Here is a 24,388-nt window from a genome sequence, read left to right as displayed (position 1 = left end):
AGCTGCGAGGTGGAGCAGCCCCCTCCCAGCCAGGATGAGCAAGGTGAAATCAGCTTAATGAGAGGAGCTTGGCTCAGCCCCCTGACCCCTTGGGGGGGGGGATCGAAGGAGGATTAAGGACAAAGGGCTCCCTTGAGCTGCTTACCCCAAACTCCCATCTCCAGCCTAGAGGCTAATCGGAGCCCAGAGCAGAAACTGACCCACAAGAGCCGCACACGGCCAAACCTGCCTAGCCCTAGAAATGATCCCAATTTCATAAGCTCCCCCCTTCCCCCTGCACAGCGCCGAGATCTCGCTCGGCAGCCCTTGCGGGGCTTGGCTCTTCTCAGCCCCTATGGCTGGCCCACCTCAGGCCTTCAGCGCATCTTCCTCTCTCACTGCCTTTCCGGGATAGTGTATTCCTGCCGTAACTCCTTACCATGGCAATGGGCACTCTAGAAAGGTCAGAGACGGATATTGGAGGATGCTACAGGATAGCCTGATCTCGCATTGTGCTGGACGAAAATGGAAAGGACATCCTCACTCCTCACCTCCATCCAGCCCCATCTCTAGCGACTAACCGTCCGAGTGTATTTCTCTAGTGTTGTTCTCCATCTAGGGTGTCTTTTGAGAGCCTCTGGCTAGACTGATTAATTGATCTTTAACTATTCATGGTAAATAGGTCCAATGGCCTGTGATGGGATGTTAGATGGGGTGGGATCTGAGTTACTACAGAGAATTCTTTCCTGGGTGTCTGGCTGGTGAATCTTGCCCACATGCTCAGGGTTCAGCTGATCACCACAGAATCATAGAATAACAGAGTTTGAAGGAACCTCTGGAGGCCATCTAGTCCAACCCCCTGCCCAGAGCAGGACCAATCCCAACTAAATCATCCCAGCCAGGGCTTTGTCAAGCCTGACCTTAAAAACTTCTAAGGAAGGGGATTCCACCACCTCTCTAGGTAACGCATTCCAGTGTTTCACCACCCTCCTAGTGAAAAAGTTTATCCTAATATCCAACCTAAACCTCCCCCACTGCAATATTTGGGGTTGGGAAGGAATTTTCCTCCAGGGCAGATTGGAAGACGCCCTGGGGGGTTTTCACCTTCCTCTGTAGCATGGGGCACGGGACACTTGCTGGAGGATTCTCTGCACCTTGAAGTCTTTAAACCATGATTTGAGGACTTCAATAGCTCAGACATAGGTGAGAGGTTTATTGCAGGAGTGGGTGGGTGAGATTCTGTGGCCTGCATTGTGCAGGAGCTCAGAATAGATGATCATAATGGTCCCTTCTGACCTTGATATCTATGAGTCTATAAGACTGTGTGTCTTTCTAGAGCACCTCTCCGTGTGATCAAGCAGCGTTGTTCTAAAGAATCTGTCCTCCTGTTTTCCTAGATTCATGATTGTTTGGCAATATTTGGCTTTCTGGATTGTCTGCTTGGTTTTTTAGAGCACATAGCAGAGGTTCTTAGTGACCAGAATGGCAGAGGGGCATTGATCAGTGTGGGAGCTGCTGCCCCCTGGCTTTGCATAGCGCTGTGTGATGGGATGAGATGCAATGGTCTATTAATATAGCATCATGTGCATATTCCATCCATAACTGCATTAAAAGACTAGTACCGTTGCAAGGATAATGGTGCAAATGGTAGGGAAAGCCAAAGTTAAGGTTGCTCACTTAACCTTAACTCTGCCCCCTTTGCACACATGCATTGTTGTGGTGCAGGTTTTAATTTCATGATCACCTTTGGGTACTTAGATAAGAAAATAGAATATCATAGATAAGTGTATGCAGCATCTCATAACATGGTTTCTATTCTTTTATCCTGGCACTAGTTTCATTATCATACTAGTCATTGTCCTGGTCTGCGCTGGGTTATCTTCGCTCCAAGGTATGTAGCACAGTCATTTCCCTAGCAGATAAGAACGGTGCATTTTCTTCTCCACCCACAGCACGGCCTTTCTGGGGTGTGAGTCAGCGGATGAGGAGGCTAACTTGGGTGGCCTACATCTGCCATCCAAGTCTGTGGTGTTCCACGTAATCTGTTGTATGTCATATAAGAACATTACCAGTGTACTTAACTATAAATGACTTTCCTGGGCACTCCGTCATACGGAGTAGGATGCAGCCCTGCAAGACACTACCCAGGTACCTAAGGCTGCAGTGAATGAATGTCTGACATTGTCATAGCTGAGAAATCATATGTGATCATGTACCTACAGGCTATAGCATAAAGGATGCCTGCAAGGGGGAAGAGTTAAGGTTGCCCATGACCTAACCTCAGTGGTGCCAATTCAGATATTTCTTGGGGTGAAGGGGGAAATTCTGGTCTGTCCCCCTACACCCGGGGCTCCCTCAGCAGGGGATCTCCCCCTCGCTCTTGCCCCCACAGTGAATGAGACGGAGATCCAGGAGTCGAGGTCTTGTCAGAGTCCCCTGCGCGGGGCCGTACCAGATCAGAGTGTCTGTGCGCTGGGTCACAGCGCCATGTGGCCCAGCCACCCCACCATCCAGTCACAGGAACGGCCGGGTCAGATTTCAGTGGGACCCCGCAGCCAGAGCGACGGTCCAGAGCTCTCGGGCAGCAGCCGTACTGGGTTAGTTCAGGACCATGGCTTAAAAGCGATGGAGTCAGGTCCCCTGATTTAACTTTGTCACAGCCTGGTTTTTGAGCTCTTATTTGTGCACCCCTAATACTCGCTTAACCCTGGGTTTGAAGGTGGAATTGCCTCGGAGGGGTGTGTGGGGTGGGGTTCCTTTTCAGAAAGGTATCAAAAGGCGGCCGTTTTTGAACGAGCCATAACTTAGTCCCAGCAATATCGAGGGTCACCGCAAGGCCCCCGTGCCCTTCACAGGGCTGTTTCCTGGCCCCATTTCAGCACTCACACCCCATCCCCCTGCCATTTTGATGGTACAGCCATTCAACAGAACACCACGAGATTTCCTTTTTTATCATGGGGAAATGGATTCCTCCCCTCCCCCTTCCCCAGCATTAATTTGGTCCGAACTCCCTCACCCAGAGGCAGAGCCTGCCCCGGGATACGTGAGCCCCACGAGCGGACGGGAGAAGCGCCTGCAAACAGGACAGTGGGACAGGGGTGGAGGCCTCCTGTAGCTTGCACAGCACCACCTGGCTGCTGGGGAAAGACACCCCGAGACCCAGCCCCTGCACTTCCCGGGACGGCAGCGACCGGAGAGGGGATGGGGCGACGCACGGGGCTGGGCTGGCAGATTGGATCCACTCGGTTACAGAGGCAGAGGGCCTGAACGAACCTTTCCCCCTCCAGCTGGCAGTGGCTGCCCATCCAGAGAGAAGCCGGAGGTTTTCAGGGCAATTCCCAGGGACCGGTGTCCACCGCAATCCCCCCGTTGACCGGCCGCCCCTGCTCTCCCCTCTAGGGGGAGCTCCCCCAGCGCAGGGGTGGTCTGAGCGGGGGGCGGGCCCTGCGGCCGGACCTGGCCTGTCTCCCCCTGGGGCTGGGAGCGGCACTAACTGGCTGCCCCTGTGTCCCCGGTGGAGTTTTACCGAGTGAACAGGCCCCTGCTTTATTCTTCTTCTCCAGCAGGGCGGCGAGCCGCTTCGAGTCCCAGCCCAGGGTTGTCGCGTAGCCAGGCCGTCGGCGTGCAGTGCGTGGCTGTCTTGCAACCCAAGCCAGGCCTCCACCCCCAGGCGAGCCGGGCGGCGGAAGGGACCCTCCCCGGGCGCAAGGAGCTGGGATCTCTCCCGCTGGGTAAGTGCTCGCTAGACACGGGGGCTAGTGGGGTGACGGGTGAGCAGAGCCAGGGACCTCAGCAGGTGCGGTACGTCCGGCACCGAGGGCAGACTCGGACCTCATGAGCAGCACTGGGGGGACCTAGAGGGAAAATCCGCGTGCTGCAAGCAGCTCCATTGCACTCTTCCCACAGCCAGTACCTCGGGGTGGCACTAGGGGGCGCTGTGCTTCAGGGCGTGGGGTGCAGAGCTCAGTAGGGGGTGCTCCCCCAGTGCAGACCCCAATACCCCAGTGTGGCACTAGGGGGTGCTGTGCAGCAGGGAGTGGGGTGCAGAGCTCAGTAGGGGGCGCTCCCCCAGTGCAGACCCCAATACCCCAGTGTGGCACTAGGGGGCGCTGTGCAGCAGGGAGGGGTGCAGAGCTCAGTAGGGGGCGCTCTCCCAGTGCAGACCCCAATACCCCAGTGTGGCACTAGGGGGCGCTGTGCAGCAGGGAGTGGGGTGCAGAGCTCAGTAGGGGGCGCTCCCCCAGTGCAGACCCCAATACCCCAGTGTGGCACTAGGGGGTGCTGTGCAGCAGGGAGTGGGGTGCAGAGCTCAGTAAGGGAGCAGTCACCCCTCTGCCCCAGTGCTGACCCTAGTGCCCTATTGTGGTGCCAGGGGGTTCCTGAAGGAAGCAACTGGGGGGCTCAGTAGAGGTGCCCCCAGCTGAGTTGGTGCCCCCAGTGGGCGTGATGCTGCAGGGCGCAGTGCTGCTAGACAGGCCCCCTTCCAAACGATCCATGATAAAAACGAGGTCCGGAGCACAGGTAAAGATCCCTTGGCAATTTCGGCAAGGCTCAGGGTGTGAACCCTGATGCCCCGTCCAGGTTCCCATTTAGTGATTCCTCTCTTGGACTAACAACCCAGCTCCTCTGGTTTCAACTGGCTTCTTCTCCACTTCCTGTCTTCCGCTGTCTATAGCATTGCTGGCCACGGTTTAACAGCTCCGCCGTCCCGCCCCAGAGGTGGCTGCAGGCCAGCGGGTTAGAGAGGCAGCAATCAGTGAGTGAGGTGTTTGGGGGTCATTTGGCTCGGAACATGCCACAGCAATGTAAGGAGCACGCTCTTGAACTAACACGGACTTCTTCCTTTTACTGCACTGGGGACTAGAACCTGTCATGAGCAACAGCGTGACGGCAGAGACTGCCCACTGCTGGATAGAAGGGGAACTGCTCTGCTATGTGTCCTAGCGATGGCAATTCTCCTTTAGTTCTGTGGCAGAAGCGGTGGGGTCGGGTTGCCCCGGAGTCCCAGGCTCGGGGCTCCGGCCCCGCTGGGAATGAGCCAGGCAGGACTCTGGTGCAGTGTCTCCCCGCAGGGCCACTCTCCGCAGGGCAAGGAGCCTCCTCGGTTTCAACCCTTCCTGGGTCTGACCTTGGAGCGTTCAGCCCCCCTGTCCATGCTCCCCGCAGTGAGTCCACCTGGCTGGGACACCTGGGGCAGCCTCACACGCCCGCACAGGGGCCAGGCACCCCCACTCCGTAGCCAGCAGGGACACCCAGCCAGCGTGGGACACAGGAGGTTTATTAGTGCTCGGGAACACAGCGTAGAACAGAGCTCGTTAGCACAGAAAGCAGGAACCTTCAGCAAAGTCCATCTGGGGGACCAGAGCCCTGGGCTCTCTCCCTGAGTCCCAAACCTGGAGACTGACCAGTTTCCACCAGCCCAGCCTCAGTCACGCCCAGCTGCTCCCCCACCGGGGCTTTGTCTCTTTCCCAGGGCAAACAGGTCACCTGGTCTCTGTTCTCCAACACCTCCGGCTAGCTCCTACAGAGGATGGGCCTCAGCCATCAGTTGACAGGACACAGAGTATCAGCCATTGTCTGTGCCCAGGCAGCCAATTGGCATCACACCTTCCCACTAGGGGTCTACGCAGTGATCACACACCCTTGTCCCACCACCTAAACACTTCAGTAACACATTGGGGAAACTGAGGCCACACAGTCTTCAGAGAAAACATTAAGAACATTCTCACTTTGTCCCAGGGGGTCAGGGGTTCGGAGGTCCCAAGCTCCTCTCGCTGGGAGTGACTCTGCTTTGCAGCCTGGAAAACTATCAGGCTTTCAGAAGGACGCTAATTTGGTACAATGTTTTAAGACCTAGTGCATGTCTTTTAGTCTGCTGGGACCCGAGCTGATGCCAGCTGTCATAAATATAAAGAGAAGGGTAAACACCTTTAAAATCCCTCCTGGCCAGAGGAAAAACCCTTTCACCTGTAAAGGGTTAAGAAGCTAAAATAACCTCACTGACACCTGACTAAAATGACCAATGAGGAGACAAGATACTTTTAAAAGCTGGGGGGAGGGAAAAACAAAGCCTCTCTGTCTGTCTGTGTGATGCTTTTGCCGGGGACAGAACAGGAATGGAGTCTTAGAATAGAGTCAGTAATCTAGCTAGAGACGCGTTAGATTCTGTTTGTTTAAATGGCTGAGAAAATAAGCTGTGCTGGAGGGAATGGATATTCCTGTCTTTGTGTCTTTTTGTAACTTAAGGTTTTGCCTAGAGGGATTCTCTATGTTTTGAATCTCATTATCCTGTAAGGTATTTACCATCCTGATTTTACAGAGGTGATTCTTTTACTTTTTCTTCTATTAAAATTCTTCTTTTAAGAATCCGATTGCTTTTTCATTGTTCTTAAGATCAATTGGGACTGTGGTCACCTATGCAAACTGGTGAGGATTGTTATCAAGCCTTCCCCAGGAAAGGGGGTGTAGGGTTTGGGGAGGATTTTGGGGGGGAAAGATGTTTCCAAGCGGGCTCTTCCCCAGTTATGTATCTGTTAGACACTTGGTGGTGGCAGCAATAAAGTCCAAGGGCAAAAGGTAAAATAGTTTGTACCTTGGGGAAGTTTTAACCTAAGCTGGTAAAAGTAAGCTTAGGAGGTTTTCATGCAGATCCCCACATCTGTACCCTAGAGTTCAGAGTGAGGAGAGAACCTTGACACCAGCCTCACTCGGAGCAGCCACAGCAAAGTGTGCAGAATGCCCTGCCCCTGGGGTGTCATCCTGCATTGCCGAGGGGACCTGGAGCCTTGAACTCCAGTCCTGGCAGGGACAGAGAGCGGCGAGCAAGTTCCAGGCCCGTTCTTAGCTTGGACATGGGCTGGCCCTCACCCGGCTGGTGAGCAGGGCGTTCAAAAGGTTCTTTAACGCAGGCCTGGGCACAGTTTGGCAGCCACCTCTCCGGTGCAGTGCCCTGTCCCGGGTGCACAGTCTGTGGCAAAGTGAAGGGGTTCAGAGAGCAGGCCCAGCCGGGAGGCATCAGGCCCAGCTCTGGGCTCTGCAAATCAGCGCAGCTCGCAGAGCAGATGCTCAGTGGGGAGTGACGTGGGGTGCTGAGGAATTAGGGGGAGAGGGGTGAGCGGGGGCACTGGGGATCAGGAAGCAGGTGTGATGTACTGTGTGTATCTGTGTGTGTCTGTGTGTGGGCCTGCCTGTTCCATTGCCCTCTGCAGGGCGGACAATGTCCAAAGCGCACGGGTCTCTCTTGCCACTGCTCCTTTGCTCAGTGCCTCGTGGGCATGTGCTGGGTCACTGAGATGCCCGGGGCCTCGTGGGCACTGCCCACAGCACGGGGGAAGCAGCTCAGAGCTGGGCCAGTGTAGTGCCCTATAATAACAAACCAGAGCACAGAGCCCATTGTGTCTAGGGGCAACCCTATAATAACAAACCAGACCACGGAGCCCATTGTACCTAGGGGGCAACTGTGACATTCTGAGTGTAATATAAAATCTCATTGAACGGTGACAAGGCCAGAAAGAATTAATTAAAAGAAAAGGAGGACTTGTGGCACCTTTAGAGACTAACCAATTTATTTGAGCATAAGCTTTCGTGAGCTACAGCTCACTTCATCGGATGCATACTGTGGAAAGTGTAGAAGATCTTTTTATATACACACAAAGCATGAAAAAATACCTCCCCCCACCTCACTCTCCTGCTGGTAATAGCTTATCTAAAGTGATCATCAAGTTGGGCCATTTCCAGCACAAATCCAGGTTTTCTCACCCTCCACCCCCCCCCCCAACTCACTCTCCTGCTGGTAATAGCCCATCCAAAGTGACCACTCTCTTTAAAATGTGCATGATAATCAAGGTGGGCCATTTCCAGCACAAATCCAGGTTCTCTCACTCCCTCGCTGTAGCTACAGCTCACGAAAGCTCATGCTCAACTAAATTGGTTAGTCTCTAAGGTGCCCCAAGTCCTCCTTTTCTTTTTGCGAATACAGACTAACACGGCTGCTACTCTGAAAAGAATTAACTCACAGACTGACCGGGCCCAGGGCCGAACTTTAAAGACTGGTTAGGGAGATCTGGACATGAACCGAGCTGTGAAATGCAGCCGGCATTGTTAGCGGTAGAAGGGGAGATGTTGGCTCAGGTCTTGTGATGTCAGCAAACGAGTCTTGTCTATTGCTATGGCTTTGATTCAAAGATCAAAAAAGGAATATTAACATTTAGGAAGACACTTGAGTGAAATAGGATTGTTGTCTGTATGTCTCTTTGAAGGTTGGGATAGCCTGTGTCTGAACGATTTAATGGATAAATGACCCTGTGCTAATTGCCAGGATGTTTGGGAGAAGGAAAGTTAAGTGTATTGTTTTCTCAGGCCAAATGGTTGCAGGAAATGTATAAAAACCCTGGGACAGGATCCTTCTTCATCTCAGATCTGCTTTGGGTTCAAGAGGGGGAAACCCTGAGCCATAAGGATGGAGATCCCCAGTCACTGACCGGAGTCACCCTGAATATGGACATTGGGCTCTAACCTCTGGACTATTTCTAAAAGGACTTTTGGCAACTACAAACTCCCCATCTCTGCTCTGTATCTGGACCTCAAGAATTGAACTCAAGTATTTATGTATCTTGAGCTTTTAACCAACATGCTCTCTTTTCTTGTTTAATAAATGTTAGTTGAGTTAGTAAGAATTGGCTGTAAGCGTGAATTTGGGGTAAGATCTAAGTTGTTATTTGACCTGGGTCTGGGGCTTGCTCCTTTGGGGTTGGAAGGACCTTTTCTTTTATATGATGAAATCAGATTTCCAGTAACCGCCATCATATCTGACGTGTGTGTCTGGAGGGAAGCCGGAGGCTGGGCACTTGAAGGGAACTGCCTTGTTTGGACTTCTGAGTAACCAGTGAGGTGCAAAAGAAGTTGGTTTGGTACATCTAAGTATTGGAATATCCCCCAGCTTTGGGGTTTGTCTGCCCCGTTCTGTTTCCAGTTCACCCTGATTGAGTGACCTTCGCTGGCTCCCACAGGCATTACCATCAAAGCAACCCTACAATAACAAACCACAGCACGGAGCCCAGCGCTCTTAGGGGAAACGCTACAATAACAACGTGGTGCATACGCAATATGATCCTGGTAAAAAGAACCCCAACAACCTGAAAAGGCAGGCAGTGCCTGGTAACCTGTTTCTCTAGGGATGCCCGCTCTCCGTGCTGCATTCCCTCCGCCGGGCCACGTTTCCCAAGGCCCTCCGGCTTTGTCCGTGGCGGGCTGTAGAAGAGAGCTGGTGCGGCGAGTGGCCAGGGTCCCGGCCCCCTGCCAGGGGGAATGGGTGTGTGCTTTTGCTGGCCCTGACTCGTATTCATGCCGATAGCTTTGTGGTGCTTCAGGCCCAGAGCTGAGTCAGGATCCCAGGTGGGGTCTCGCTAGGCCCCGAGAAAGAGGGACTAATGTGAGTGGCTCCCTAGGGGACCTCCCCACTCATTCAGTGATGACGCCTATGTGGCACTAGGGAGCACTGTGCAGTGGGGCAGGGGCTCAGCGGGGGGGGGCTCTCTCCCCTCACAGCCAGTCTGACCCCAATGCCCCAGAGCACGGTAAGGGGGCGCTGTGCAGTGGGGGGCGGGGTTGCCTCCTGTGGGTTGAAGGGGGCAGGGACACCCCCCCCCCGGGGCCTTGCTGGTCATTCCACACTCCGGCCGGGCTCTAAATTCCACCCTCCTGGCCAAAGCCCCCAGCCCCAGCCTTCCCCGGCCCCCCCGCAGCTGGACACAGGGTCTCCCCTCCCCCGTTCCCTGAGGGGGGGCGGCCGCAGGGCCATGCCCCGGCTGCCACACCCCACCCCAGAGTCGGCTGCATTTCCCCTGGGTGAGCGATCCCAAGGGGCTGCGCAGGGCTGGGGCCGGAGCACGGAGCATGGCTCTCCCGGAGCAGGGGGCCCCGATCCTGCCCTGTCCGCGCCCGGGGCTCGCGTGGCCCCCGGTAACCCCCCCGGCCAGGCTCCAGAAGGCGAAGAGTTAAAGGCCTCCGTGGGGGAGGGGGGGTGAACCCCCACATCGGCTGCAGCGGAGCAGGCCGGAGGGGGGTTTCTCCCGCAGCAGGCCCTGCGGGGGGCCCCGCTGGATCCCGCCCCCAAGCTGGGGGGGGCGGCCCTGCTCCGCCCCTGCCCCCGCCCCCGCCCCCGCCCCCGCCCTGGCTCCGCGTCCACACAGCGGCTCGGGGAGCGGCCATGGCGCAGCAGCCGGGCCGGAGGCAGGAGCGGGCAGGTCAGTGGGGCTGCAGCCCCCCCCCGGACCCTCCTGTCCCCCCGCCGGGCTGCCATCCTCCCCCAGTGCCCCCCCCGCGCCGGACCCCCCCCCGCATCTCTCCATGCCCCCTGCCGAACCCTCCAGTGCCCCCCCCGCCCCGGACACCCCCCCGCATCTCTCCATCCCCCCCGCTTGGCTGCCATCCTCCCCCAGTGCCCCCCCCCGCGCCGGACACCCCCCCCCGCATCTCTCCATCCCCCCCGCCGAACCCTCCATTCCCCCCAGTGCCCCCCCCGCCCCGGACACCCCCCCCGCATCTCTCCATCCCCCCCGCTTGGCTGCCATCCTCCCCCAGTGCCCCCCCGCGCCGGACATCCCCCCCCGCATCTCTCCATCCCCCCCGCCGGACCCTCCATTCCCCCCTAGTGCCCCCCCCCGCCCCGGACACCCCCCCCGCATCTCTCCATCCCCCCCGCTTGGCTGCCATCCTCCCCCAGTGCCCCCCCCGCGCCGGACACCCCCCCCGCATCTCTCCATCCCCCCCGCCGAACCCTCCATTCCCCCCAGTGCCCCCCCCGCCCCGGACACCCCCCCCGCATCTCTCCATCCCCCCCGCTTGGCTGCCATCCTCCCCCAGTGCCCCCCCGCGCCGGACATCCCCCCCCGCATCTCTCCATCCCCCCCGCCGGACCCTCCATTCCCCCCTAGTGCCCCCCCCCGCCCCGGACACCCCCCCCGCATCTCTCCATCCCCCCCGCTTGGCTGCCATCCTCCCCCAGTGCCCCCCCCGCGCCGGACACCCCCCCCGCATCTCTCCATCCCCCCCGCCGAACCCTCCATTCCCCCCAGTGCCCCCCCCGCCCCGGACACCCCCCCCGCATCTCTCCATCCCCCCCGCTTGGCTGCCATCCTCCCCCAGTGCCCCCCCGCGCCGGACACCCCCCCCCGCATCTCTCCATCCCCCCCGCCGGACCCTCCATTCCCCCCTAGTGCCCCCCCCGCGCCGGACACCCCCTCCCAGCATCTCTCCATCCCCCCCCGGGCTGCTATCCTCCCCCAGTGCCCCCCCCCCGGCGCCGGACACTCCCCCCCCCGCATCTCTCCATCCCGCCCCGGGCTGCTATCCTCCCCCAGTGCCCCCCCCCCGCGCCGGACACTCTCCCCCCGCATCTCTCCATCCCCCCCTGAGGGCTGCCATCCTCCCCCAGTGCCCCCCCCGCCGGACCCTCCAGTTCCCCCGCCGGGCTGGCATCCTCCCCAGTGACCCCCCCGGCCCCCCCCATCTCTCCATCCTCCCCCCACCAGGCTGCCATCCTCCCCCAGTGCCCCCCCCCCGTGCTGGACACCCCCCCACATCTCTCCATCCCCCCCCGCCGGCTGCCATCCTCCCCCAGTGCCCCCCTCCCGCACCAGACACCCCCGCCTGCATCTCTCCATCCTCCCCCTGCCAGGCTGCCATCCTCTGCCAGTGCCCCCCCCTGCGCCGGACACCCCCCCGCCAGACCCTCCAGTCCCCCCGCCGGGCTGCCAAACTCCCCCAGTGCCCCCCTCCAGATGCCCCCCCACAGCCCTCCACCCTCCCCACTGGGCCCTGTACCTCCCCACAGCTCTCCATCCCTTCGCCGTTGGGCTGCCCCCCACCCCACATGCTGCGCCCTCCACCCCCCCCAGCACCCCCCAGAGCAGGGAGCGGGGGAGTGAGCTGCCCGGCTGGGATCGGGGGCTGGGCTGCGAGGACCCCAGGGGTGCCCGGCTGGGATCGGGGGCTGGGCTGCGGGGATCCCAGGGGTGCCCGGCTGGGATCGGGGGCTGGGCTGCGGGGATCCCAGGGGTGCCCGGCTGGGATCGGGGGCTGGGCTGCGGGGATCCCAGGGGTGCCCGGCTGGGATCGGGGGCTGGGCTGCGAGGACCCCAGGGGTGCCCGGCTGGGATCGGGGGCTGGGCTGCGGGGACTTCAGGGATGTCTGGCTATGTCCTGGGGCCAGGCTAACTAGCACGATGCTCTGTCTGGGTGGGGCTGCTCTGCTGGCATGGGGATGGGCACTTACGGGTACCATGGCTCAGCAGAGTTGGGGGAGAGCTGTGCAGTTCCCCTGGGGGCACATCTGTGCACGTTGCCCTGCAAGGGGATAAGGGCCCACTGCTTGCGCTGGCCGAGGGAGCTCTCCTTTTGCTCCATTGGGCTCAGCCCAGCTCTTTGGAGCAGAGGGACTCGGGTTCTAGTCCTGACTCCCCAGGGTAGAGACCAGGTGTCCGTTGACTATGGGGGGGGGTATGATGGGGCACCTCTGCCTGGGCAGGCAGCTGGCCTCTGTGCCAGGCGACTCCCCTCCATCCCTGGGAGCTCAACGCACATTGGCTGCATTCCTCCCCCCGGGAATGGCACGTGACCCAGTTATGTAATTAACTTGTGGACGCAGATGAGGAGCTGTTTCTGGATGGGGGGAGAGGGGGGCGAACGTCCCAGCCCTGCAGCCTCCACCCTCCCCAGAGTGACCAGGGCTACTGGGAGGGAGAGGAGATGCTGGAATGGGTCCGTGTGTGGGGCATGGAGGGGCCCCTGTCCAGTTGTGGGTCAGAACCCTGGAAAATGATCCTGCACTGGCCCCTGGAGTGCGGGGGACAGGCTGGCTCCCCGAGTCCTGACGCCCCCCAGTCTGTGAGCAGAAGCAAGGGCAACATGGTGCTGTCCTGCCCTGGCATCTGAGCACATCAAGGCGCATTAGACATTCAGCCTCAGAATGCCCTGCCCCAGCGAACTCAGGGAAAAGCATCCGTGACAGGATTGGAACCCAGGAGTCCTGGCTCCCAGCCCCCTGCTCTAACTGCCAGACCCCACTCGCCTCCCAGAGCTGGGGAGAGAACCCAGGAGTCCTGGCTCCCAGCCCCCCCACCCCACCTCTAACCACTAGACCCCACTCCCCTTGCAGAGTTGGGGGCAGAACCCCAGAGCATGTGTGTGTTGGGGGGGGCAGATTGGGGGTGCCAGGGAGCTCACCCCCCATGTGCTGTCACAGAACAGCAGCGGATGGGGGTGTGGGGGGAGTGGCTCTTGGAGCGCAGCGTCCTGGCTAGGATCAGCATGGGCCAACGGCTCTCTGGGCTGCCCATTCCCACTGGCACAGGGGCTGTGCGGGGAGGACTGGTCCACGGGGCCTGTGAGGAACCGGAACTGGGCTGATTCGCTGCCATGGCTTCCCCCTTGCTGGGCAGCGGCTCTGCGCCAAGGGGCAGCTTGGAAAAGAACGAGGGGATGGACTCTCCCAAGCTCCGCCCAAGAGGCAAGCCCCTCCCGCTTGTGCCAGAGTGAGCCCGCGGGTTGCTGGGGTACCTGCCATCAGTAGGTTTCAGAGTCAGTGCCCCCCCGGGGTGGGGTGGTGGCGGTGCCCATCGCTCCGAGCTGTCTGCGGGCACAGGCACGGGGCACTTGGTCGCCCAGGCTGGGGCCCTGTGTGCACCTGCCTCATCTCCCCTCCTCCTGCGACTTTCACTGTCAGCTTCCCTCCTCCACCCCCCGCCCCGCCCCAGTCACTCTCCTCTCTTCCCCTGCTCCAGCCGCTCTCTCCCGTCCATGCTCCAAGGGGGCAGTAGTTTGGGAAGGGCTTGGCCGAGAGAGGGATGGGGGGGGGCTGCGGGTCGGGAGTGAGGGGCACTGGCAGAGCTCGGTGGGGGGAGTCCAGGGCTGGGGGAGCAGGGGGCTGCGGGTCAGGAGTGAGGGGCACTGGCAGAGTTGGGGGGGAGCCAGCGCTGGGGTAGCAGGGGGCTGTGGGTGGGGAGTGAGGGGCACCGGCAGAATTGGAGGGGGGTGGTGGGGGGGAACGTCCCTGCCCCTCCCCAGAGCACGCTCCAGGGGGTGGGTCCGAGGCCCCCCCAGGAGCCCAGCCGGTAGGTGGCAAAGGTGAGATTCCCAGGGGTTCTGGCCCCTGATGTCTCTGGGCTCCTCTCGGTTGTCATGGGAACAGGAGCGTAATTGACAGCGGGGGCCCAGAGCAAAACATAGATCAGGGTTAAAAATAGCCCAGAGGCTAGTGGGGGCCAGAGGCTGAATGAAGCAGCCCAGACACCTGCCCCCCCCCCCCCCCGTGCCCCTGTCGGGCTGGGTCTGATTGGCAGTGCGGGGGAGTCCGCCTGAACGCATGGGGCAGGCTCAGAGCCTGGCCCACAGGTGTGGGGAACTCGGTGCCCCCCGCCCCCAGTGGGACCCGCTGCCAGGCCGGGTGGGCGTGTCAAAGAGTGAACTCTGTTTGGGGTGCGGGGGGCATGTGTCCCTGTGAGATCCTGGCCTGCCCGCCCTGTGTGGGTACGAGCCACTGCCCGGCTCTGCCCCGGGCTGCTGTAACGGCGGGTGGGAGGGGTGCAAGATTGAGCTGGGGGGGGCAGAGATGGGGAGTACCCAGGACTGGAACAGCAGATGGGGGCTGCAGGTCAGCTTGCCCTTCAACCCCCCCAGTCTGCCGCCTCCCTGAGGTTCTCGCCCTGGGGTCTTGCCCATCACACAGCTCTGCCGGTGCCCCTCACTCCTGACCCGCAGCCCCCTGCTAGCCCAGCCCCAGGCTCCCACCCCCCCAGCTCTGCCGGTGCCCCTCACTCCTGACCCGCAGCCCCCTGCTAGCCCAGCCCCAGGCTCCCACCCCCCAGCTCTGCCGGTGCCCCTCACTCCTGACCCGCAGCCCCCTGCTAGCCCAGCCCCAGGCTCCCACCCCCCCAGCTCTGCCGGTGCCCCTCACTCCTGACCCGCAGCCCCCTGCTAGCCCAGCCCCAGGCTCCCACCCCCCCAGCTGTGCCGGTGCCCCTCACTCCTGACCCGCAGCCCCCTGCTAGCCCAGCCCCAGGCTCCCACCCCCCCAGCTGTGCCGGTGCCCCTCACTCCTGACCCGCAGCCCCCTGCTAGCCCAGCCCCAGGCTCCCACCCCCCAGCTCTGCCGGTGCCCCTCACTCCTGACCCGCAGCCCCCTGCTAGCCCAGCCCCAGGCTCCCACCCCCCAGCTCTGCCGGTGCCCCTCACTCCTGACCCGCAGCCCCCTGCTAGCCCAGCCCTAGGCTCCCACCCCCCAGCTCTGCCGGTGCCCCTCACTCCTGACCCGCAGCCCCCTGCTAGCCCAGCCCCAGGCTCCCACCCCCCAGCTCTGCCGGTGCCCCTCACTCCTGACCCGCAGCCCCCTGCTAGCCCAGCCCCAGGCTCCCACCCCCCAGCTCTGCCGGTGCCCCTCACTCCTGACCCGCAGCCCCCTGCTAGCCCAGCCCCAGGCTCCCACCCCCCAGCTCTGCCGGTGCCCCTCAGACGCTTGCCGGGCGGTACAAGCTTCACTTGCTTCCTTGGTTGCAGCTCACACCCCGCCTCATGCTCCATGGACCCGTCCCAGCGCTGCCGGCCGCCGGGCACAGCCACGGCCTGGGGACTGGCCTGGAGAGGAGACTCCCGGCCCAGCTTGGCCTCGACCAGCCTGGCCCGGTCCAGCCCGCTGAGTTCAGGGGCAGACGGTGGCATCTTGTAGCCCAGCGTCAGAGCCTCTGCAAGGCCTTAGCCCGGGGGCTGCCCAGCTGCTCTCCTGCCTGCCCGGTCCCAGCTCGCCCCGTTGGGCCGGCTCTGGACAGCGGAGCCCAGACCGCAGCCTCCTGCCCCTTGGTGTCGTCCTGCCCGGCTCCCGCCAGGCCGCGATCCCGGCTCCCCCTAGTGGCCAGCCCCAGTGGCCGGAGCAGCCTACTACTCCCTCCGGTGGAGCCTCTCCCTTGGCACGCTCGGGGGAGCTGAGGTGCTCGGTGGTGAGGGGCCTGGGGTGGGTCCCCAGCAGAGGCAGTGTCTGTTACGCCCCCGTCACCGCTGCCCCCCGTGTGTGGAGACCCTCCTGCAGGGGGAGCCTGGGTCTCTCCCCCACGCCGGGTGGGTGGGGCGCAGCCTAGCTCGCCCGTTGGATTCCCAGCCCCCCGCCAGTCGCTCGCCTCCCTACCCCCCGTCTCTGCAGCCCGGGAGAGCTCGGCTGTCCCGGGCAGGTTGGGGGTCTGCAGGGAGAGTCCTGCACCGGGGCCATCGTCTCCTCCACTCCAGCGGGCCTGTGGCTGGGGCGGCTCCGGTCCCTCCCCATGTGGCCCAGACAGCGCGGCTGGCCCGGCTGGCCATGCATTATTGAGCAGCCCTGGGCTCTGGGGCTCGCAGCTTCGGGTGGCTCCGCCCCTCCCGGGGAGCCCGATCTGTCCACTGTGCAATGGGGCGAGGGCGGGGGGGGTCAGCCCCCACGACCCGGCTGGCAGCCTCCGCAGAGAGGCTGGGGGCTGAAGGACTTGGCTAGTGAGGCAGCAGGGCCCTCTCTGTCCATGCGCCATCGGGGCTGCCGTGGGGCCCAGGGCCCAGAGCCCTGCACTGGGAATCAGGAGATCTGGGTCCTGTGCCACTGGGGTTCTCTTCCCAGCGGAGGTGCCTGTCCCGGCCTCCTTCCCGACGGGCTAGACCCGCACTGCGCGGTGATGGGGTTATCCCGGGCCTTCTGGGGCAGGGAGGCCGGAGATCCCAGGGGGCGGGGAAAGAAGCAGGATAAACCTCGCTTTTGTTCCTTTTATTCCTCGTGGAAGGGATTCGCTGCTCACAGCTGGGCCTCCATCGCCCCAGCCCTGGCCGAGCCAGCCCTGTGGTCTCACGCTGCGCACGGGAAGGGGCGCCCGTTCCCCCGTCCCCATTAATTACAGCAGCACCAAGTGGGCACCCCGAAGAGCCGACGCTGGAAATCGGCCAGACGGACCCCGGGCGGGAGAACGGCCAGAACGAGCCGTCCCATGCGAGTGCCCCATGACTTGTCTTCTTCGTGGGGATGGGATTCCGGGCTGGCGGAGTGGGAAGAGAGAATCCAGGGCTCTGGACAGCCAGCTAGCCCCACTCCTCTGGAGCCCAGACTCCCCCAGCTACCAGCGCCCCACGGCTGGGCTGCAAGGAGCTCATTGAGAGGAGACCAAAGAGCCCTCTGATGGATGTGCCCAAGAAACCAGCCTGCTGCCTGGCTGAGGATGGAGCCCCCCGGCCGCCCCAGTGCGATGGGACAGGGAATGGTGTATGGGCCCTGTCAATGCTTTTCACTGACCACTTCCCTCCCTCACTGTGGATCTCAAGGCACTTTAAGGAGTTCATCCTCCCAGCTCCTCAGGGTGGGTGGCTTGGGATCCTTACCCCTATTTTACAGAGGGAGAAACTGAGGCACTGGATGCTGAATGGACTTGCCCAGGGCCACAGAAAGAAGTCAGTAGCAGAGCCCTGGCCTGCCTAGCTCCTAGAGCTGTCACAAGCCCCTGCTCTCCGAGGCAGAGTTGGCAAACCCAGTGGGATGGAGCTTGCCAAGGAGATTGGGGTCGCACTAGGAGCCGGCTGGCTCCCTTCTCTGTCCCTACCAGACAAGGGAGAGTCACTCTAAAGGGGGACGGGCTGGTGCCAGGGCTTTCAGCATGCTAATCGAAGAGAGGGTCTCAGCTAGCGAGTCCTTGCTCCAGCTCGGTTCAGGGGAGCAGTGGTGGGACCTCGGATCTGTCTGCAGGAAGCGTGTGTGGGGCAGGGACTCATTTGTTGGCTGCTTTTCCAATTGTGCAGGTAGAAACATTATTGCAATAACTCCAGGGCCACCCTGGACAGCCAGAGCTCCCCAGCGACAGCCGAGCTCGCACCCAGACCCCCCCTGCTCCAAATGCACCAGCCGCAGAGCTAAAGGGGACTCATCACTAGCTGGTCGCAGTATAGTGCATATGACACATGGGTGCACAGTTCTGACCCAGACATCCCTCCAGTTCGTTACCGAATCTGTGGCACTCATGGTGCAGGCCTCGTAACATGTTGTTCGGTGGCAGCTCCGTGCGATGTTGCAGTTTGGCTGAAGACACCCACCTGCCAAGGAGATTAAAGTCGAGTGCGCGTGAGCCCCGTGCTTTTCGGGCCGGGTCATGGGCTGTGCTGCAGGCCCCTCCCAGGGGAGCAAGGCTGGCTCAGGTTTCATACCCCTGCACCAGCTTCCTGCATCTCCCAGAGACCTCCCACCGCTTCTCCAGTCAACCCAGACCAGACTCCATGTCCCTGAGGCTTGGGGTAAAAAGCAAGCAGAAGAAACAAGTTATTTTTCTGGGTGGGGAACAGCCTCTCCGTCGTAAATCATCAAAATCGGGGACCACTGCGCTCCTTAAAAATACTCTTTGTGTGTTTAGCAAAGGGCCATGTCCCTTCGGGCCAGCGCAACAGAGACGTTGTCTCAGCCTCTTCCTACGTGACTGTCCAAATAGAAAACACTTAACTCTGCTCAGGTGGTGGGGAGAAGAGAATTTTGCAAGTGTAAAGGCACCATGGAGGTCAAATCTGCCCAAACCTCAGTTTGTAAACAGAAGCTTAGAGTAGCTGTGGGACCAAGAGAATCCGGTCTCTGGGTTTATTTTAGTTTCTTGTCCTGTCAGTTCCCGTTAGACTGGATTGTTAAAGAACGCCCGCTTTGTCCTTCGGGGTCCGTAACCCGGCCCTGGCCGCCTCCAGCCAGGCCTGGCGAGTTGGCAGCAGGACCGGACTAGCCTGGTTTCACTCTCCAAGATGAGGAACCTGTGGAAAGTAACCGAGGGACTGGGGCTGGAAGAACTGACTGGTTTCATTATCTTGGGAGAGGTTTTCAAAAGCAGCAGGGGGAGGCAAATGCCCGGCTCCCATTGGCCTCCTGTGTGGGCATGGCCCGCTCCTATGTGTCTTTGAAAGTCTGCCCCCTGATTAAAAAACAAAAGGTTTTAACCTGATGCTGTTGCTTTAAGAACATAACAATGGCCAGACTGAGCCATTGTGTATCTAGCCCTGTCTCCTGGCTGGTGCCAGACGCTTCAGCAGGAATGAACAGAACAGGGTAGTTATCGAGTGATCCATCCACTCTCGTCCACTCCTAGCTTCTGGCAGCCAGAGGCTAGGGACACCCAGAGCATGGGGGGCTGCGTCCCTGATCCTCCTGGCAAATAGAGGCTCGGGACACCATCCTTGCCCATCCTCCTGGCTAATAGCCATTGGTGGACCTATCTTCCGGGAACTTATCTAATTCCTTTTTGGCCTTCACAATATTCCCCTGGCAATGAGTTCCACAGGTTAACTGTGTGTCGTGTGAAGAAGTACTGTCTTTTGTTTGTTTTAAACCTGCTGCCTCTTACTTTCATTGGGTGACCCCTGGTTCGAGTGTTATGGGAAGGGGTAAATAACACTTCGCGATTCACGTCCCCACATCAGTCATGACTTTATAGACCTCTAGCCTATCCCCCTTTGGTCAACTCTCTAAAACACAAGGAGGCAGGAATACCACAAGAGTAACTCATTCCCATTGTATGGACTGGGCCAAGTCCATCCCTGGTGTGAGGCCACTGACCTCGTATTTCATACCCTGGCCCATTACACTTTGTCCGTAAGCTTGTCAGTTCCACTCAGGTGGCTCCATGGATCTCTGTCCTGTGACCCTCCTCTCCCGTCGCTTTAACCCCGGGGCAAGGCTGTTGACGTCAGCGGAGTTAATCCAGACTGATGCTGGTGTAAACTAGAAGAGAATCTGACTGAGGCTGGGCCATGGGGGGACACTGAGGGCTGCTAGGAGATCCCTAACTTTGGGATTGCCCGGCGTCCTGCGGGAATGAGGTCTGATCCTATGTGCCCCGTGTGAGTAACTGGTCATGCTGGGGTTAGTCCTGGGTGTGACGTTGTTCACGTGCACGAGCATTTGCAGGATTAGGGCCTACCTTTGTCATCTGGCCATTGCATGAACTCAGGTTTGACGTTTCTACATGCTTAAACTAGCTGCATTCTCCCCAGACGCCCCCAAAGGGGGAGGTGCCACGGATTCCCTGAAGCCCACTGGGGACTTGGCTGATGCTACAGCTTGTATATGGCAGGCGCCCAGATGCCATGGTGAGGGGCAGCAGCGAGCGATGGTTCTAACCGAGCAGTCGATGATGTTCCCCATTGCGGGGGGGGGAGGGGTGTTAGATGGGCAAACGGGCAGGACGGAGGCAGTGGGTGGGGCCCTGTGTGGTCCATTTTTCCTCCTTGTAAGCTGAACCGCCCGCCCCAGGGAGTGGGGAGCTGCCACTGTCTGTGTTACAGGCAAAGTGAGGAAAGACAGCCGCCAGTCCCCCCCGCCCTTTCCCTTGAGGCCTGGGAGCCTCTGATGGGGTGGCGCTGAGAGGGGATCCCAGCCCTTCACCCCTGCCCAGGGTAGCAGGGACCTGCCTGCCACGTCATCTGTCCTCTCCTGCCATGTCCAGGAAGCCACTTAGGGAGGAAACAAGTGTACGGAGGGATGGTGTGTGCTTGTGACGGGTGGAGAAACGGGGACTCTGCGGGGGACCCCAAGGCCCTGGGAAATGCCTGCCCGTGGCCCCGGAGCAGTGGTCCTCTGAGCGCCAGGGGTACACAGTGCCTGGCATGGGGGCTTAGCAGCATCGGTGGAGGTGACTCCAGCCCCTACCCCTTTCTCCGGTCACCATGGGGGCAGAATTTTAACGAGCGGCTCTGGGAAGCCCCGTCAATTCTCCCCCATCTGCCTCCAGCCAAGCCATTTCTCTCAGGCCCCTGGGGTCAGCTCTGGATGGACCTCAGGAGGGGACCCCCTTTTTCATCCCTGTGGCTGCCTGTGTGGGCCCGGCGGGTGCCCCACCTCGAGAGCCAATTGGCTGGAGAGGTTCCGGCCGTTGCCGTCAGGTGGAGCCAGTGGGTCGCGTGCGGCGGGGTGGAATCCGCTTCTCCAGCCGGGCCAGGGTGGCCTTTGCCCCTCCACGCTGCAATGACTCAGAGGTTTGTCTCTGCCGTGGGCTCAGAGGCCTGGTACCAGGCTGGCATGGCAGGGGGTGGTCTGGCTCCCTGCTGCAAGCCGTGGCCTGGGGCACAAGCAGTGAGTGCATTGCGAGGGGCTGGAGGTCAGCGGCAGGTGGCTCACATAGTGTTCCTTGCCAGGCGATGTGGATGCCCCGGACCCAGAGGAGGAAGAGGAGGAGGATGTGGGGAAAGTGGGCTTCACGGAAGAGGGCGACAAACAGCTGGGCCTGACGGACCAGGAGATGGAAGACCTGAGGGCCCAGGTGCTGCAGCTGCTGAAGGAGCTGGAGGAGACGCGGGAGCTGACCGCGAAGCATGAGGATGACTCACTGGAGCTACAGGGTAAGGGCGGCACACGCTGGCCTGGGGCCATGCGGAGTCGTGTGAGCAGGAGAGCACGGGAAGGTGACTTGTGTGCACAGGGCGTCTCTCGTGAACTCCTGGCACGGAGCGTGTTCCACAGAATCATATAGACCTCAGGGGGTCATCGAGTCCAACCCCCTGCTCGAAGCAGGACCAACCCAACTAAACCATCCCCGCCAGGGCTGTGTCAGGCCTGACCTTAAAAACCTCCAAGAATGGAGATTCCCCCACCTCCCTAGGGAACCCAGTCCAGGGCTTCACCACCCTCCTCGTGAAATCGTGTTTCCTAATATCCAACCTAGACCTCCCCCACTGCAACTTGAGACCATTGCTCCTCGTTCTGTCATCTGCCACCACTGAGACCAGTGGAACCCCCTTCAGGTAGTTGAAGGCTGCTATCAAATCCCCCCTCACTTTTCTCTTCTGCAAACAAAGTAAGCCCAGTTCCCTCAGCCTCTCCTCGTAAGTCATGTGCCCCAGCCCCTGGTCATTTTCGTTGCCCTCCACTGGACTCTCTCCAGTTTGTCCACATCCCTTCTGTAGCGAGGGGCCCAAAACTGGACGCAATACTCCAGGTGTGGCCTCACCAGAGCTCTGTCATGTTCTCTCAGGTCCCCATGCATGGGGCACCAGGGGGGCTTGTGATCTCTCCTGAGCACCATGGGGCACGGGGGGGCTCGTGCTTGCACAGGTTCCCATGCACAGCTCCCTCGGTGCCATGTGCTTTCCCGTTCCCTTGGGCGGGCTGGGGTCCACGCAGGGCTCCCAGCCCCGCCCATGCCCTTCCCATGTCCCTTCTGTCTCTCTCCAGATGCTCGTGGGGTGGCTGGGGGCAATTCTCCCTCTCCCCCCTGGAGGGCTCAGCTGGGCTCATGTTCCCCCAGGACGTCCCTCCCTGTGTACCGTGGCATGTAGCCCAGCTGAGGCGCTGCGGGCCTGCAGCCCCATTCCTCTGATCCACATGGCAGGGTGGGTGCAGGAGCAGGGTCTCTGCACGCTGCCTGCTGACCTCGCGCTCTCTGCTGCAGGCTTGTTGGAGGACGAGCGACTGGCCAGTGCCCGGCAGGCTGAGATCTTCACCAAACAGATCCAGAGGCTCCAAGGTAACCCCCCCCCAGCAGTGAGTTCCACAGGTTAATTATTGCCCGTGCTGGGGATAAAATGGTTTCCTTTGCTGCCCGGTCACGCCATGGTGTGCTTGTTCCGAGACTGGGAATACTTAGCACTGGTGGACTGGCCGGGGCCTTCCCTGAGCGAATGGCCTTTCACATGTCCTGCCTTGCTTCGTGTTCTGACTCTCCCAGAAATTAGATGGAGCAGTGGCTGGCGATGGGCTCATTTGGCAGACAGACAGACAGACAGACAGACGTTAATCCCAATGTCCTCGCCAAATTCCAACTCAGGCAATTCCATTCTCGCTCCTTCCATCCCCTTGAAACAAGATTCCTCTTCGCTTCCTGTCCTGAATGGCCGGGCAGCATTGCTGTGGGCCTTTGAGCAGCTGCCAGGCCCCGGCCCAGCAGTGGCCGCCCATCACTGCTTGGCCGGGGGGCTCTCTTTCCAGATCATTTAACCCTTTATTTCCCAGCACCTGCCCCACTCTGCTGCAGCCCTGTGGGGCAGGGCTGCTTTGCCGGCTCCCCACTGAGCGGCTGCCGCTGGGCTCCAAAATGTTTGGAAACAGTCGGTCACGAGCCAGTGCAAGAAACGGGGCCTTTGCCCACCCCAGGGCTCCCCCGTTGCCCCTGCTCCCAGGCACACGCAGCGCCCCCAGGGGTGTCAGCTCAGAGGGCTCAGGAGAGGCAGGGCCGAGCCACCTGCTGCTGCTCTAAACAAAGCACCCTCCAGAGGGCGAGTAAGATAGGGGGCTAGAGATGAGCCCCAGAAAGGGGTTCCCTATGGCTCAGGGGGCTGTGTGCTAGCTAGATCGGGGCAAAGGGCAATATCCTGGGCATCCAGCTCTACTCCACCCCCTACAGCAGGCCTGTGGGGGCACAGACTGCCAGTTATCACTCGGGGCAGGCCTTGGGGTTGCTCTAATCTGTGCTGGTGGCTTAAATGGATTAAAAACTGCCTAACTGCTGGGGCTCGCCCTGCTCGCTGTGTGGTAGCCGTGTTGGTGCCAGGGTATTCGAGAGCCAAGGGAACGTCTTTTAGCGGAGCTTTGCTGAAGTGGACGAGCCTTCGGGCTTCCCCGAGCTCTTCTGCAGGTCGGGGGAAGGGAACCAGAGCGGGCAAGCGAATTATAAGGTGGGCCAGATCAGGCAGAAGGGGCTCACTCCTGGGACGCTCTGGCCGAGCTTGTATTTCGCTGGGACGCTCTGGTTCCCTTCCCAGCTCGGGGGAGCTCAGACACTTGTCTGGGCCACTAACGAAAGAAAACAAATGACACCCCGCCCCACCCCCGCCCCCGTGGTTTGGGTCACCCGCTGTAAGTGTAAACCGGGAGCCAGCGTTGACGGGGTGTTTCCAGTGCGGTCCTGCAGGGATCGGTTCCTGGCCCTGTGCTATTTCCTTAATGACCTGGGGCCTTTGAACATTTGCTCCTCCCTGGCAGTTTGCAGAGGGCCCAGAGACGGGGGAAGAGGGGGCGGCGAAGAGGACGGGTCAGAGACACAGAGCGAGCTGACTAGCTGGGCACAAGCGGACAATGTGTAATTCAATACAGCCGAAGTGGGGTCCCCTGTGTCCAGCCCCCCCTTCCCCGCATCATGGCTGGGGGGTGGCTCTGCAGTGCCCTGTTAATTTCTTCCGACCCAAACTCCACCAGGGATTGCCTCACCCACCCGCCAGCCCTTTGCAATTCACCTCATGAACCACCGAGTCCCAGGACGGCCCCCCTAGGGTGAGCCTCCCCTCGGGTTCTCCCACACTTTCCCTGCCTGCGGCCTCACAAGGGAAACCCCATATCTCAGGTCTTTCGGCTGCAGCGTGCCCACACCCAGCAGTCTCCAATTCCCCCTGCCCCAGGCCCTCCTGCTGGGGCCTTTGCTGCTTTGGCTGGAGCCACAGATTCCTGGTCTTG

The 24,388-nt window shown here is 60.6% G+C and overlaps 1 protein-coding gene across 3 annotated transcripts in view; it reads left to right on the top strand.

Moving 5' to 3' along the window:
* The first annotated feature begins 10,143 nt into the window (after window positions 1-10,143).
* CCDC136 (coiled-coil domain containing 136) overlaps window positions 10,144-24,388 on the top strand; it is a 38,929-nt gene continuing 24,684 nt past the window's right edge. For 2 of the 3 annotated variants that reach the window (XM_073328959.2, XM_073328960.2), the window contains exons 1-4: window positions 10,149-10,223; window positions 19,999-20,094; window positions 21,139-21,342; window positions 22,392-22,466. In XM_073328959.2, coding sequence (XP_073185060.1) covers window positions 10,187-10,223; window positions 19,999-20,094; window positions 21,139-21,342; window positions 22,392-22,466 — 412 coding nt within the window. In that variant the 5' untranslated portion in view covers window positions 10,149-10,186. Of the gene's footprint in view, window positions 10,224-19,998; window positions 20,095-21,138; window positions 21,343-22,391; window positions 22,467-24,388 lie in introns of all 3 variants that reach the window. The other variant, XM_073328961.2, reaches the window with a different exon arrangement.

The sequence above is a fragment of the Lepidochelys kempii genome, chromosome 1 (genome assembly GCF_965140285.1).
Source record: "Lepidochelys kempii isolate rLepKem1 chromosome 1, rLepKem1.hap1, whole genome shotgun sequence".
In the NCBI taxonomy this organism is placed as follows: Eukaryota; Metazoa; Chordata; order Testudines; family Cheloniidae; genus Lepidochelys; species Lepidochelys kempii.
This window is presented reverse-complemented; position numbering and strand designations above follow the sequence as displayed.